Source organism: Malaya genurostris, chromosome 2 (assembly GCF_030247185.1).
Source record: "Malaya genurostris strain Urasoe2022 chromosome 2, Malgen_1.1, whole genome shotgun sequence".
Lineage (NCBI taxonomy): Eukaryota > Metazoa > Arthropoda > Insecta > Diptera > Culicidae > Malaya > Malaya genurostris.
This window is the reverse complement of record NC_080571.1, coordinates 158,606,869-158,623,300: the sequence shown is the minus strand read 5'-3', so window position 1 is coordinate 158,623,300 and position 16,432 is coordinate 158,606,869. Positions and strand designations below refer to the sequence as shown.

The 16,432-nt window shown below is 36.2% G+C and overlaps 2 protein-coding genes and 1 long non-coding RNA gene across 3 annotated transcripts; 2 read left to right on the top strand and 1 right to left on the bottom strand.

Annotated features, from left to right (window-relative positions):
* Window positions 1-814: 814 nt before the first annotated feature.
* LOC131428931 (uncharacterized) lies at window positions 815-1,975 on the top strand. The gene has a single exon (XM_058592991.1). The coding sequence runs from the start codon at window positions 815-817 to the stop codon at window positions 1,973-1,975; it is 1,161 nt and encodes a 386-aa protein (XP_058448974.1).
* Window positions 1,976-2,073: 98 nt separating this feature from the next.
* On the top strand, window positions 2,074-3,420 carry LOC131428930 (uncharacterized). The gene has a single exon (XM_058592990.1). It carries the CDS (start codon window positions 2,074-2,076, stop codon window positions 3,418-3,420), a length of 1,347 nt encoding a protein of 448 aa, XP_058448973.1.
* An 847-nt stretch (window positions 3,421-4,267) lies between these two features.
* On the bottom strand, window positions 4,268-5,999 carry LOC131430375 (uncharacterized). Its single transcript, XR_009229521.1, has 2 exons — window positions 4,507-5,999; window positions 4,268-4,409 (listed from the first exon to the last, which is right to left on the bottom strand). It is a non-coding gene; the product is annotated as an uncharacterized LOC131430375 (long non-coding RNA).
* Between the last annotated feature and the right edge of the window lie 10,433 nt (window positions 6,000-16,432).

Genomic DNA, 16,432 nt, shown 5'->3' with positions numbered 1-16,432 from the left:
ACAAAAATAAATCAAACGCTACAACCTTCCTTCGATTAGAAGCACTGAATTAGGTTGGGTGGTCGGAGGTGTGATACCTGAACACACACCGGTCATTGCGCGCACATTTTGTAACGTCGTTGATCAGAATGATTTCAGTAACCTACTTAAACGCTTTTGGGAGATCGAATGTGCCGAAGAGTTACAGCGAACGTCTACTGCGACTACTGATGATTGTATACAACATTTCAAGAACACTCACCAACGAACAACATCCGGACGATTTGTAGTCCGTCTTCCCTTTAACGAGCGAAAGAACGAACTGGGAAGTTCACTTCAGATGGCAATCCGACGATTTTTATTTCTCGAACGACGCTTGGATCAATCCCCTGAATTGAAGGCTGAGTATACCACATTCCTTCGTGAGTACGAGAAACTCGGACACATGAAATGCATTGAAATAAACTCGAACGAATGTCCAGGATCAGCATACTATTTACCACATCATTGTGTGTTGCGACCAGATAGCGCCACAACTAGGCTGCGGGTCGTATTTGATGGTTCGGCAAAAACTTCGACAGGAGTGTCTATCAATGATACACTCATGATTGGCCCCACCGTTCAAAGCGATTTGACATCTATACTACTGAATTTTCGCTGCTATCGATTCGTGTTTACAGTCGATATATCAAAAATGTTCAGGCAAGTTTTGATGAATTCTGAAGATATGCCTTTTCAGCGCATACTATGGAGGGATGATCGCTCACAACCTTTAAAGATCTTTGAACTGCTCACGGTGACATACGGATTGGCTTCATCGCCGTTTCATGCAACGATGGCACTCTCTCAGCTAGCCGATGACGAAAGGAAGGAGTTTCCACTTGCTGCACTCGTACTAAGGAAATCATTTAACATTGATGATGCCCTCTGCGGAGCGCATACAATCGAAGGGGCACAGTCATTGTGTCAAGAACTGTTGAGTTTACTTAAGCGTGGTGGCTTCAATGCACATAAGTGGTGCTCAAATGATCCCATCATCCTACAGGAAATTCCGAAACACCTCTGGGGTACTACTTTTGACGTTGAAGATGCCCTTAATACGGAAATTGTAAAAACTCTTGGAGTAGTGTGGAATGCTCCTCTCGACTGGTTATCGTTTCGGATTCAGCCACTTGAAGAACCAATCCAGACAGTAACTCGCAAGAAGGTGCTCAGTGAAATAGCAAAATTCTTCGATCCACTGGGTTTAGGCGGACCGGTTGTGACATCAGCGAAATTGATTTTTCGAGAAATCGGTCTACTGAATCTTGGCTGGGATGATCCCATCCCCGATGTTCTCACTGCAAGGTGGCGTGAATTCCGATCTCAACTACCAAAATTGAATGACCTAGAGATACCGAGATGGATACTCAGTGATGGACCGAATCTCGTGGAACTCCACGGGTTTTCCGATGCGTCAGACCAAGCGTATGGGGCGTGCTTGTATACGCGTCTCATTCACCCGAATGGCACTGTCACGATGAAGCTTATATGCAGCAGATCGAGGATTTTACCGAAGAAGACAGGAAAACTGAAACCAATAACTACGCCGCGAGCCGAACTCCTTGCTGCTTTGCTTTTATCCCGAGAGGTAGCGAAGATAATCAATTCGGTCAGTATCAAATTTGATCGTGTTACGCTGTGGAGCGATTCACAAATCGTACTATGTTGGATTCGGAAATCGACATCTGATTTACAATTATACGTAGCGAACCGAGTGATTGAAATTCAAAAACTAACCCGAGAATATCAATGGCAGTATATTTCCTCATTCGATAATCCTGCCGACATAATATCGAGAGGTGAAATGCCTCAGAATCTTATCCACAGATACATTTGGTGGAATGGACCAACTCAGTTAAACCAAGACACAGTAAGGGTTATACAACCGCCACCTCTGCAAGATGAATATCTACCTGAAATGCGAACATGTTTAGCACTTATTGTCCCCCTGTAAGGCTACCGTTATTTGACCGAATTGGTTCTTTCAATCGATTGCAACGATGTATGAGTTTGGTGATTCGATTCTCACATTATATACTTTCTGGATGGGAGATGTTGACAAAGGGGTCCCCGACAGTTAATGAACTCGAAGAAGCTTTGAAATTGATAGTACGATGCGTGCAAAGGGAAGCGTTCCTGCCGGAATTACGTGCGATAAGGGAAGGTGAAACACATCGCTTCCGATGTCTTCATCCGTTTATTGATCCAGTCGATGGAATTCTGCGAGTTGGTGGCCGTGTGAAGAAGGCGTTCATCCCATACGACAGTCGCCATCAAATGCTACTACCAGCAAAACACCCATTCACCGAGTTGTTGATACGTCACGAGCACCAGAACAACTTACACGCAGGACAAAGGGCTTTACTTGCAATCATACGCCGACGATTCTGGCCACTGCAGACTAAGAACGTAATACGAAAGGTAATTAGACAGTGTATCACTTGCTTTCGAGCGAATCCGATAAAAACAACGCAGTTGATGGGAAATCTGCCGTCTTACCGAGTGCAACCATCTCCCGCTTTCTTTCACACCGGCGTTGATTATGCGGGACCGTTTTTCATTAGAGCACTTACACAAGCACGTAAACCGATGATTACCAAGAGATATGTATGCCTGTTCGTGTGCCTCAGTACACGCGCCATTCACCTAGAGCTTGTATCGAGTCTAACCACCGACGCTTTTCTTGCAACGTTGAGGCGCTTCACTGGACGACGAGGACCGGTGAGCAAAATCTACTCAGACAATGCGACAAACTTCATCGGAGCAGAAGCTGAGTTGGAACAGTTAGGAAAACTGTTTGATACTGATGAACACGCTAAGCAACTGACAGAGTTTTGTGGAAGTCAATCGATTAGCTGGAGTTTCATTTCTCCGAGAAGTCCACACTTCGGTGGAATTTGGGAGTCGGGGGTCAAATCTGTCAAATACCATCTAAAAAGAGTCGTCGGCAGCAATAAACTAACTTTCGAGGAATTTAGTACTGTGCTAGTTCAGATCGAAGCAGTGCTCAACTCGAGACCGTTGACGCTCTGTTCCGATGATCCAAACGATTTAACCGCTGTTACTCCTGCACATTTCCTTGTTGGACGACAATTGCAATCGATTCCTGAGCCTTCGTACATCAATCTGAAACTTTCGACGCTGTCACGTTGGCAGTTAGTGCAAGTCATCCAACAGCACTTTTGGAAAAGGTGGCTTGCAGAGTATTTACCGGAGATGCAGAATCGCCAGAAGTGGTACAAAATCACCAAAATTAGGCCAGGAGCTTTGGTGCTTATCAATAATCCTAACGTTCCACCGATGCAGTGGCCACTCGGTAGAATTATAAGGACACACCCCGGAGACGATAACATTGTTCGCGTCGTTACTATACGCACCGCCAAGGGTGAATGCAAATGAGGCGTTACGGAGATATCACTACTACCGTTGGACAGAGAGGAGATATTAGAGGATTGAAATGTGTCATTTCAACGCGGGGGATGATGGATGAACCATGAATAATATGTTCCCACCTGTATTTGAAAACCTTTGTTTATTTGCTCTTCTTTGCTCTTCACTTTTTTGCTTTACAATTGCTCTACCTTGTAGAGCAATTTTCACTCAGAGTAAAAAATAAAGCTACCGTCGCAATGACGTGGAAACAGAACGCTGCGCGTTTTTAATTCGATTTACCGAAATTTTATACAGTCCACTTAAATTGGAAGGCCAATATATATGAGAAAGGCATCATTACACCACTACGTGGATTAAAACAGGTTTTTTTTATTGACATTGACCTTCTCCGCGATTCGCGTGACCTTCATATATGACTGCCCGAATTACAGAAAATGTGATAGTTTTCATCCAAACGATATTCATAGCAAACATCTACAGTCTTAGGAATCAACTTATGAATTTCATTTTAAACTGTCGTATGAAGGGATTATTTCAAGCACTGCCCCTAAAAAACTGAATGACTTTTTTTTGTTCGGTAAATCACGTCAAGAGTGCTCAAAGACTGTGAGCCTTCTGTACAATCGTCCCAGGTTGAGTTGTAGCTGTTCGAAACCTGACCACTGTTTGTACGGTTTGGTTTTGCGTATTCCGAATTCGCGCCCATATACAGTAAATGAATACGTAGTCCGACGTCAAAATAAAAGTTTTAATAAAATATACACAATATTTGATTAGGTTATACATAATAATTGAAGCCCTACAACAAATGCACGATTAATGTCCAAAACAAACAATATTTATAAATGCTTACCGAATCTTAAGTCACAAATTTGAGCGTCTTGTTTTTTCAATCTGCGACAGATTTTTTCTGCAGGCATCGACCAGCTCAAAGGCTTTGAAAGTTCTTGTAGAATACCAGTAGCCGATTCTTCCAATCCACCAAGATAGTAACACTGCAATGAGAAATATACATAATATAATAGGTGTATAAATTACTTCGTGCCGTTTTCTAACAGTTGGTGAAACTTGATTTTCATGTCAGTGATTTACCTATTCTAATATCCGTTGGAAAACTTCAATCATACAGTTTCAGAATCAGTATGTGTCATTTAAAGAGTTTCCAGGCTTTTTCTTCGTATTGATACTGGCGATGAAAAGAGTGCCTTGCAAGATGTGATATGAATATCCACTACACGCACTTGACAAAACTCTCGAGAAATACGTTCCAAGGAAAAATCACAAAATCTTAGAATATAAATAAACTCTCCTACCTTCAAAACTAATCACATGTCTGAACGAAAATCATACAATTCTTCGAGCACAGTAACCCAGATCCCAAACCTCACAAAAAAACATTTCGACCATAAATATCAACTCAGCGCAACCACGACTCAAACCAAAAAAAGGTTTCAAGGAAATTGGTTATAAAAGTTATGTAATAACAATACTTTGTAAACAAAACACTTTTCAATTCGTAGGCAAAACAATTCAGTTCGTTAGCAAATTTCATAACTTGTCTAATTTACGATTTCTTCAAACTACACCCAAAATAGCAGTAAAATGTTTCAACACACCCTTAGTGAAAATCCCACGATATCTAACTATTAACTCACACTCTCAATCGCCTCTTACATTCCTGCTCACACTCCTCGTAGAAATGCAACGCTCTTGACTCTCTCGGTCTGTTTTGGTTAAAATATGACATTTGAGCGGTTAATTTGATTAGTTAATAATTAGATCGATGGTTATTTCCCGACACTGAAAAAAATCTTGCAATGAAAATTCTAATATTAATTCTTTACTTGAAGTTATTTCCAGTGGAAAATAACCCCAAATAACTTTCCGTCCGTCAAATTTTAAAATGGGACGCAGTTTTAGTTAAATTTACCTACTCGACACAAAACAACCACTCAACTGCCAGATTTCAAGAAAAAGTTAGTTAACCGCGAAATGGTTCACAGCCTTAGAGATCCGTTCTACATTCTATTCAATTCATGACTTAGTCTATCTCTCACTGTGGCTCTCCACTCTCCGAGGGTGGAATGGAATCTTTTTACGTCTGAAGCCACAGACTGGCTACCGTTGTCGCTTACCAGTTCGTCAACTATTCCAAACCGTGCAATACACTCCTTTATCTTTTCGATCACAAACTGTGCCATACAGTGTTTCGTTTGAAAATCGCGACCCGTTTTGATAGCGCATCGATTATTATTAGGAAGATCCATCCTTTTACCGGGCCGGTAAAATCTACATGAACTCGGCTCCAAACTCTTTAAGCCGCTTCCCATGACAACAACTGTGCTTTTGATTGTGACGGACTTTGCAGTAGACATGCAGAAAAGTTTTGTATAAACTTTTCTGTCTGCGTCTATACCTGGCCACCAAACATATGATCTAGCTACATTTTTACTCTTGGCGATTCCCAAGTGGTGAATTTACTTCAACACTTCACGTCGGTGTAACATTGGTACTACTACCTTATGTCGGCGCATGATTATGTCATTTTCTAAAGATAATCCACGTATACCCATAGGTGGTAGTTAGTCAACCAGATATATGTAAAGCTGGAATATATATATATATATATATATATATATATATATATATATATATATATATATATATATATATATATATATATATATATATATATATATATATATATATATATATATATATATATATATATATATATATATATATATATATATATATATATATATATATATATATATAAATATAGCTTTTGGTTAGGTACTTATATTTTGAGTATAAAAAGGACGGTTTTTTGATTTTAGCGGGGCTTTTTAATTCTACTGTTAAGAGTAATGCTCCTTGGGCGACCGGGTAACACCGTAATCAAACTTGGACATCATTACTCGTGCCAAAAGCAGTAATTAAGGAAAAAGGCAAAATCTAGTACAGAAGTTAGGTCAGGCACAAAATTATGTGCTGTAGGGTAGTTAGTGCATTGAAGTGTAAAAAACTGTTAGAAGAATAAAAGAAATAATAATAATAAAGTGCGGTCTATAGATTCATTGAAAGAAATACCCCTCTCGCCGCTCGAGACGTCGCATTGTGGTGACAGCGGAAAAAGAACATTTGAAAAAAAATACGGAACGCTATTCGAGAGGAGGTATAGTGTCTTTGTGTTTTACCGCGAGTGAATTTAAAATGATGAAAATTATAACCAGGTGAGTTTACATTTAAATTTTTCATATATAGAGTGGCAAATAAACGCACGACAAGGAAGGTACAAGTGATATCCGCGGTCATGCTGAAAATTTGAGTTTCTTTTTCTTAATTCGGTCAGGTTTGCGGGCGCGAGAGTGGAAAAAAGGGAAGTTAGGATTTATTAATAAACTGCGCACCCGGCGAGCAGACGGTTAGAATAAAAGCGGTCAGGTACATAATTGACTGAGTGCATACGAAGTTCTGATCGTACTAATAATCAACGTCCGCGCTGGCATTTCTGTGCTAATGAAAGCACATAATATATAGATTGACAAAACAAGCAAACGCAGCAGATACAATCGCGTACACATATCGACAATAATATCATTGAGTAGCTATTGAACTTGATGGGCGCGCGAATGAAATAAAATAAAAACAAATAACGAGCGTCGTGTGTCCGACCGGCGTTTATGCTTACAGGATGGCAAGTGAATTACCGATATCAATACCCCATTTTTTTAATAGGCTCAAATCGCCCCTGTTTAGCTTGTTTTAATATTCTTTAATTCAAAACTTTAAATAAATGTATAAATATCCTTAGTACATGTGCGTATAAGAAAAGTCTTTTTCTAGCCATAAAAGGTTAAATTAATTGGTTAAACGTAACCGGTTTCTTCATAGTGTACCTGACTGGGTTTATTACTGTGTTTGTATACAAATAAATCTCAAATGAAGCGGTAGAACATTTTCTCGTACTAATCAAATATATTGAAACCCATTCACGATGACGACATGTCATCCACGATTCAAAGTATTAACCTATGCACATATCCGGAATAGTGACAAAAAGCGCAAACAATGCATTTTAAGCCATGCGCATAGCAGCGGTATGATGATACATACAGTGTAAATAATAATAATAATAATAAAGGGTAGTAACTTTGCGCGATCGACTTCGCGAACGATTGAAACATTACTAGCGCAGGTTAAATTCTCATATGGTATGTAATACTAGGAAATTTGAAACTGTGTTGGCCATGGTCAAGATATTGCGGCCTACGATGATTTGTAGATGTTTGGAATATATCAAATTTACTATTGACTGACAAGTATTTCGAGATTCCAATCAAAAAAATTAAACTAAAATAGGTTGCATGAGTTGTAGCGAAATAATAAATTACATTTACATGTTAGTTTGGTATTTTATGCTGATTAGGGTTGCTCACGATGCTAGCATTTGTGTGTATGATGTATCACACGGGGATTATTTCGTTTAAAAAAGATTTCTAACAGTGGTTTTGCGTGTCCCATAATCTTCAACACATAATATGATGGAACTGATGTTATCAGTTCATTTGATTCAAATTTTAAAACTTCCGTGTTATAATGAGTGTGGTAATAATAAAGGTACAGAGCAAAAATGCAAATCCGGGCGAAAGTTGCTCGTACAGGGCTTCTTATATTACAATGTGTTATACAATTACCAGTAATTTAAAACTAGGTCAAATTTGTTTACGATGATTGTTCTTTTTGTTTGTCGGTCAAGAGTTTTTCACTGTTTTTCACTGTTGAATAGTTAAATAGGTAGTCGACGGAAATTAATCTCATACTGGTGGGGGGTAGTGAAAACAAAACTATTAGAAACGCACAGCGTGTTTGAAAAATTCCTGCATATGTTAAAAATGATGCTAGTAAAAACATACAACAGAGGTTTTACAAAAATACAAGAGTATAAAAATGAAATGAACAGCTACTAGTTAAAAAGATAAAGCGGCATAGCGAATTAAAGTCACATTGACAATGGCGAACGAAAATAATATTGAAGGCGGTGTCTATCGATTTCCGATGTTGGATGCAATACAATGTATACCAGAATTTCATGGTTCAGTTAATGAACTGGAACCATTTTTATGTCAAATAAGTTATTTTGCGGAGCAAATCCCGCAAGGTGCGAATGAAAAACCTTTAGCAAATGTGATACTAATAAATTAAAAGGAAATGCCGCAACATTTATTAATAGAATAAGAGCCAACACAATGAATGATGTGTTCCAAAATTTGAGAGATCAATTTGCAATAAAAGTTACAGTAGAAGAGATTCTTATCAGGATCGCAACTCTCGAACAAAAATATGGAAAATCTTTCGAAGAGTACGCTGAAAGAGCGCTACAAATAATGGAATTTATTGACGCTCAGCAAGAGAATCAAGGCACAAAGGAAGTACAAAAATCCTTCGCAGAAAGAGCATTAACGATTCGTTTTATAGCAGGATTATCGAATAAAAATTTAAAGCAAATAGCAAAAAATCACAGGCACCTTAAGTTTCAAGAATTAATAAGATTCCTAAAAGAGGAGGCGAAAATCAGCTATATATTAACAAATATTGAAAATCGGCTGCTGTCCTACCATGCAATTGATAAACCAAAACTCTGTCCAAGCAACAAATATAAATGTTACCCAGAGGGACAAATTGAAAATTCCCATAAATACAACCGGAATTTACACAACGAATTTTATCGTAACGACAGGTGCTTGATCGAAGATAGCAATTTTGATAGTAAACACTTAAAATATAATGCAAGGCAACTGTGGGTAAACTGCATGACATACAGTAATAGAAACATATTGCGAAGATATGATCATAATATCAGAACCAGAAATGTGCCTGATCGAAGGAGATATGGAGCATTTAGATATTCGAACGCAAATAATTTCAAGGAAAAACGACCAGAAGGGATATGGGTTAAACTACATAACACAAAAGACTACGAATTTATGATGTTGTTGAGATCGGCAACCAGACCTAATAACGAAATGAGTTTCCTAGTAGACACAGGAGCAAGTGGCAACATGATAAGTAGGCGAAACGCAGAGTACATGGGAGCATATACAATTAATGGAAACGAAGTCATAGAATACTCTGGGGTAACAGGTACTGTTAGAAAAACATTAGGTACCGTAGAACTAAATTTTATCATCGCAGGAAGAATTTTTCAAACGAAGTTCGACGTAGTGGAAAATTTGACTCCAGGTGGTATTTTGGGAATGAGATTTATGAATAAGTATGTTCTTAGTATGCGCAATGATGGAGGGTGGATATGCTTACGGAAAATACCTCTCACATTCGAATCAAAAACGGAATCGTATGAAACTCATCAGAAACAGGAGAACAGTGTCTCGAAATACGAGGCAAGCAAGGTACAGGAAATATACCAAGCGGATGACCAAACCAAGCTTAGTTCACAGGGTAGGCAGTATACAGAAACGACAAAAAATTACACGGGGCAATTGCAAGAAAGTATGCAACCACATGAATTGTTGAAAATAAATTGTACTAAAAACAATCAATTGTTAGTGAGAATTGCTTCAGTAAATAGACCGAATGAAAAAATTAAATATATGCTCGATACTAGAGCCTTTTATAACGTGATGAGATGGGATACTGTTGCGAAAATAGGTTCAGAGGAAATAAACTATAAAGATAATTTATACATTGCAGGCTTTGATGGAACTCAATCACAGACTATTGGGTCAGTGAAAATCACTTTGATTATTGGGAAAACTCAATACAGAGTTAGGTTTTACATAGTAAAAGATTTGTGTTCATGGAATCATTGGAGCAGAGTTTTTAAAGATATATACAATTTATGTCACTCATAATTTCGAGTACATATGCCTAAGGGTACCAAACGAGTACATTAAAACAGAATATATTCCAATATCGGAAAAAGAAAATTTTAACAGAGCTGAGAATTATGGAACGCGTGCTGCAAATAACGATAAGGTCAACATTGAAATATCAAACCGAAATGAAAGAAACAAAATAGTTTGTGATAGTAAACAAAAGCCAAAGATGTTGTCAAAAAGCGACAACAATTGTTACATAAATAAATCAACAAGAAGAGAGAACACAAACAAGAAAAATATTAAAAATAATGTGGAGAATGACAAAAAAGAATTAATCATCGTAAATGCTGAAGCCTTCGAGCGCGGTATATCAAAGCATGATAAACATGAAACAAACCAAAAAGTGAATAAAAATGAAAACATTAATGTTGTGCCTCATAACAACAATGAAATATACAACAACGACGATCGTTCAGATAGTATGCTTCCCTTTTGTGGAACTAACATTGCTAATGAAAAAGAACAAGATTTGTTAAATAGATATTGCAACGAGGAAGATATATATTTACTTGATTTAGAATCAAACCAAGACCTGAGTTTAACGGAAAATGAAAGATACGGTCAAACAACTGGTCAGGACCGGACGGATGAAGTACTGGAAACATTGAATACAGATCACTTGAAAAGAGAAAACTTTGTAGGCATAGAGAGAATTATGGCAACGTATAGCGATGTCTTCTATTTGAAGGGGGATAAATTAACTATCACCGATGCAGCGGTACATGAAATTGAAACTACTTCAAACGTGCCTATCAATAAACAGCAATACAGATTTCCAGAGCCACTAAAAAACATATTAATGAAGAAATTGAAGAAATAAGGAGGCTAGGTATCATAAGGCCTAGTAAGAGTCCGTGGAATGCACCAGTCTTATGTGTTCCTAAGAAGGACGATGAATTTGGAAACAAAAAATACAGAATTGTGGTTGACTTTAGGGCTCTAAATTTAGTAACAAAACCATTTGTATACCCAATTCCACTAATCGACGAGATTTTAGACAATCTCGAAAACAGTAAATATTTTTCCACTTTGGATTTAAAATCGACATTTTATCAAGTACCCATTAACCCAAAAGATGCTGCCAAGACAGCGTTTTCAACTCCAAAAGGCCTCTTTGAGTTCACAAGAATGCCTATGGGTTTACGAAATAGTCCATCCACTTTTCAGCGATTAATGAATACGGTGTTGTATGAAATAAAAGATGTGAAAGCTATAGTCTACCTGGACGACATAATTGTTTTTGGTTCAACTATTGAAGAACATAATGATAACTTGTGCAAAGTTTTAAGGGCATTGCGCCGACATAATTTAAAAGTCGAGCCAGGAAAATGTCAAATTTTAAAAACGGAAAAAAATACTTAGGTCATGCAATCGACAAGGAAGGCATCCGGCCTACTGAAGAAAACATTAAGGCAATTAAAGAAATGATAGCGCCCAGGTCGGTTAAAGGAGTCCGCTCATTTTTAGGGACAGTAAATTTTTATGGAAAATTTATACCACATATAGCAGAGAAACGTAAACCACTGAACGATCTCTTGCGAAAGAATGTGAAGTTTGTTTGGACAAACGAGTGTCAAAAAGCCTTTGAGGAACTAAGAAACTTTTTAACTTCAAATACACTGTTGGTAAGACCAAATTACAAAGACATGTTCGTAATCACAACAGACGCTAGTGAGTACGCCCTTTGAGCAGTACTTTCTAATGAAAAATCAATTAAGAGACCAATAGCATACGCAAGCAGGGGCCTAGTAGGTGCCGAAAGAAGGTACCACACAATCAAAAAGGAACTATTGGCGATTGTATGGGCAGTAAACCACTTCAGACATTATATTTACAATCAAAAATTCATTGTCTATACTGATCATAGACCTCTCATTTCAATATGGCACTTAAAAGAAACTTCGTCAACCCTTACACGACTACGTCTAAAATTACAGGGACTCGAAATAGATATTCGCTACAAACAAGGTAAAGACAATGTTGTGGCAGACTTTTTGTCAAGATTACCCGAGCAGGCCGAGTCCTTACACCCTATATCAGTAGTTACTAGACAACAGAAACGTCAACAGCAGCAAGCGGAAAACAATGAACTTGCGAAGCGGAAAGACACGGAAAATAAAACAATTCCCTCAAAACAACTTGAAGACGAATCAGGCAGGTTTACTTTATTTAAAAACAAACAAAATACAGAATGGAATCCGCACATGGACGGATTAGAAAACAGCGATTTTGGATGGGACGAAAAAGAAGACTTGGGAACATCTTCTTATTTAGACGAATATGAAATATGCATAAATAGCAATGATATCAAATTTGATTTGCTAAAATTTTCGAAACATGAAACAAAAGAAAGCGATTTTGATGGTACTTTTGTAATAATAAACAGTAGATCAGCATACAAAGAACTAGCCGAACTGGTAGATTTACCACACGGCTTAAAAGACTATTTGAATTGAAGAATATTCGCAATTCCTGAACATAAAATATGGGGATTAGTTTTAAATGGCTCAAGTAAATCACTAACTGACACAAAAATTCTATTAGATGGGTTAGTAGATGGTTTCAGTAATTGTCCCGAAGACATGAGAGGTGCGAAACACATTCAGATAATTTCCATTATCTGAATGTGTTTCGCACCTCTCATGTCTTCGGGATTTACCACACGGCTTAAAAGACTATTTGAATTGAAGAATATTCGCAATTCCTGAACATAAAATATGGGGATTAGTTTTAAATGGCTCAAGTAAATCACTAACTGACACAAAAATTCTATTAGATGGGTTAGTAGATGGTTTCAGTAATTGTCCCGAAGACATGAGAGGTGCGAAACACATTCAGATAATTTCCTACCGAAATATGCAGAAAATTCCCGAATCAAATGTACTGATGTTCATCGCAGAAAAATTTGATAAAATTTTCACCCTATACGCACCAGAAAAAGACAGAATGTGGGTACCAGAAAAAGATCGCGAAACTTTATTGAAAGATTTCCACGATGCTCCTCTAGGTGGACATGTTGGAAGTAAACGAATAGCAGAGCGTATGAGTCCACTATTCCAATGGACTAATATGCGCAAAGATATCGAAAATTATGTAAGACAATGTGATTCTTGTCAGAAGAATAAAATTGGCCGTTCGGATAAAATTCCAATGAAAATTACTACGACATTATTGGAACCATTCGAAAAGCTGTACATGGATATAGCAGTACTCCCAGAGTCTGACTGGGGTAACAAATATGGCCTTGTTATGCAAGACGATCTGACTAGGTATTTAGTTGTAGCACCGATGGAAAATCAAGAGAGTTCCACGGTTGCTCAAACATTTGTAAATAACTATATATGTAGATTTGGGACACCCGCTGAATTAGTAACAGATAATGGGTCCAATTTTGTTAGTTCATTAATGAAAAATATCTGTAAAATTTTAAAAATTAAGAAAATTACTACTAGTACATATCATCCGCAGGCAAACCTCGTCGAAATATCAAATAGAGAATTAAAAACATATCTTAGACAATATGTGGGTAACGATCCTAGAATATGGGACTAACTTTTACCATTTTTTACATTTGAATATAATACTACGATTAACGCATCAACGGGTTACACTCCGTTTGAGTTACTACATGGGAAACGAGCAAATATTCCTAATTCAATGTACAAATATAACAATGATGGAATGTACTATGAAGATTATGTGAATGAAATGCGATCATCATTATAGCGATTGCATCATCAAGCACGAGAAAATTTAGTTAAGTCAAAAGAAAAACGTAAGGAGCTGTATGATAAAAACTCGAACGAATGGCAACCAATGTGGGGGGACTTAGTGTTAGTCAAAGCCAATCCCACAGGCGCAGGCCAAAAATTACAATCACTTTGGAGAGGACCATATGAAGTAGTCGCTCTACCTAGTGAACAAACAACTACAATTAAAAATGGAAACAGGCTTGAGAAGATCCACAATAATCGATTGAAAAGATATACCGAATGATCGATGAAAAAAAAAACAAAACTCGTAATCACTCGAAAGATTATATATATATATATATATATATATATATATATATATATATATATATATATATATATATATATATATATATATATATATATATATATATATATATATATATATATATATATATATATATATATATGTATATATATATATATATATATATATATATATATATATATACATATATATATATATATATATATATATATATATATATATATATATATATATATATATATATATATATATATATATATATAATTTTAACTGAGAAGATAACCTTTAATCCAGTATAACTGTATAAGAATAGTGATTACTGCATACAAAAAAAAACAAATAAACAATAAAAAATTAGCATATTGTAAGACAATATACAAAATGGAAGCACGAAATAATAGTATAAAGATCGAATTGAAGTTTATTAGTCATGAAAAAGTGTAACAAAAGAAAGACTTTTAAACCAAGTATGAGATTTTGGAACACAAAATCAAGATGAAATTCAAGTTAACAAATTATGAAAATCAATAGCGAAAAATATATTCGACAAAGCGATATTGTTTGAATATGCAACATAAAAGTGTAGATAAATTAATGTAAAACGGACAAAAGTTATTTAAAGGTGTACGACTAGATATCAAGACGAACAAAACATTAAATAATGATTCAGGGTTAAAAGTATCAAAGAAAAATCAACTTGGATGGATCTATGGATTACGAAAAAAGTTATGTGAAAAAAAATTCCATGCATGAAAATCAGTCAGGATAACAATAAGAAAATAAAAAAATCACAAAAGAGAGAATTATGAGAAATTGTTTTGCTTACAATGGAAAGCAAACTTAATGCAAGGGAAACAATATCAAGTAGTAGTAAAAGGATGATGGGATATAACTAAAAGGGGATACTCGAACGGTTTTTTTTTCATAGTTTATGAATTCAAAATAAAATGACATGATAAACATTAAGTCAGCACAAATATATTGATTCGTAGTTAGACATTAAACTAATATAATGAAGAATATAATTCAACAATGACGTGATGGAATTAGAATACGACACAACGTTAGAGGACAACAAAATGAGAAAAATATAAGAAACTAGTGGACATATTAACGAATACCAAAACGACGCTGGCCAGCATATAATTCCTATGCCATAAAGGTATTTTAGTAATTTCTTCAGTATGAGTGTGGAAACTAGTGTGTGTGGACAAGGGGAGCCGGACCCCAGAATGAAAAGAAAGTGCGCACTATTTTGAACGGAATGGCAATTTGTATTATTAAACAAAGCATCTGGATAGAGATGAAATCAAATTTTGTGATAATTCTCAACACTCAAACAAGACTTCGCGACAATCGTAATGAAACAAGAATATGAACCTGAAAATCGGATTTTACTTGAAACCTCAAATTATTTATGAAAAAATAAATACAACACTCAACGAATCACGCAGGATCGTATAAAGGAATAATACATAAATGAAATAAATAGGAAAATAATTAATGCTACTGAAAAAAAAAAACGTGTTGAAAGGATGAAGAGAAATACAATTCAAACCACTTTACAATGTATACTAACATATATATCTGATTTATTCACAATTTTTGTTCAAATTAATCTAAAAGACAAATCTAAGTATGTTTTTAGAACAATATAGACCGCCGAAAACACATCTCAGTAAGTAAGGGGAAATAGTTGCGGCATTGAACTGACCATTCGACCTGGATGAAAAGTAACCAAACAGAAAGAAGGAAGAAAGCAATTACCAGAGGCAAATAAAAGTAAAACAAGTCGATGGATAGAGATGAGTAATATGTAAGCAGCATTCATGATAGGATAAGCTAAAATATTCGGCATGTAAGACAGACGTATTGTCGGCAGATGGGTACTTCAACGAAAGGACGGGTACCTCAATGGAAATTCAGTCGAGATAAATTATAGACGAATAAATATATCGACAGATACACTTAATTGCATTAAAGTTAAAGGAAAGCTAATAGTATGTTGATTGCCAAAGATAGATTAGATAGATATCTTTATGAGTTACAAAAATAACTATACAATACGGAAAGATAAGAAAAACGAGCAATATAAT

What these genes read in the sequence shown, in the direction of transcription:
- LOC131428930 (XM_058592990.1), top strand. Translation starts at nt 2,074, where the DNA reads ATGTTGACAAAGGGGTCCCCGACAGTTAATGAACTCGAAGAAGCTTTG.
- LOC131428931 (XM_058592991.1), top strand. Translation starts at nt 815, where the DNA reads ATGGCACTCTCTCAGCTAGCCGATGACGAAAGGAAGGAGTTTCCACTT.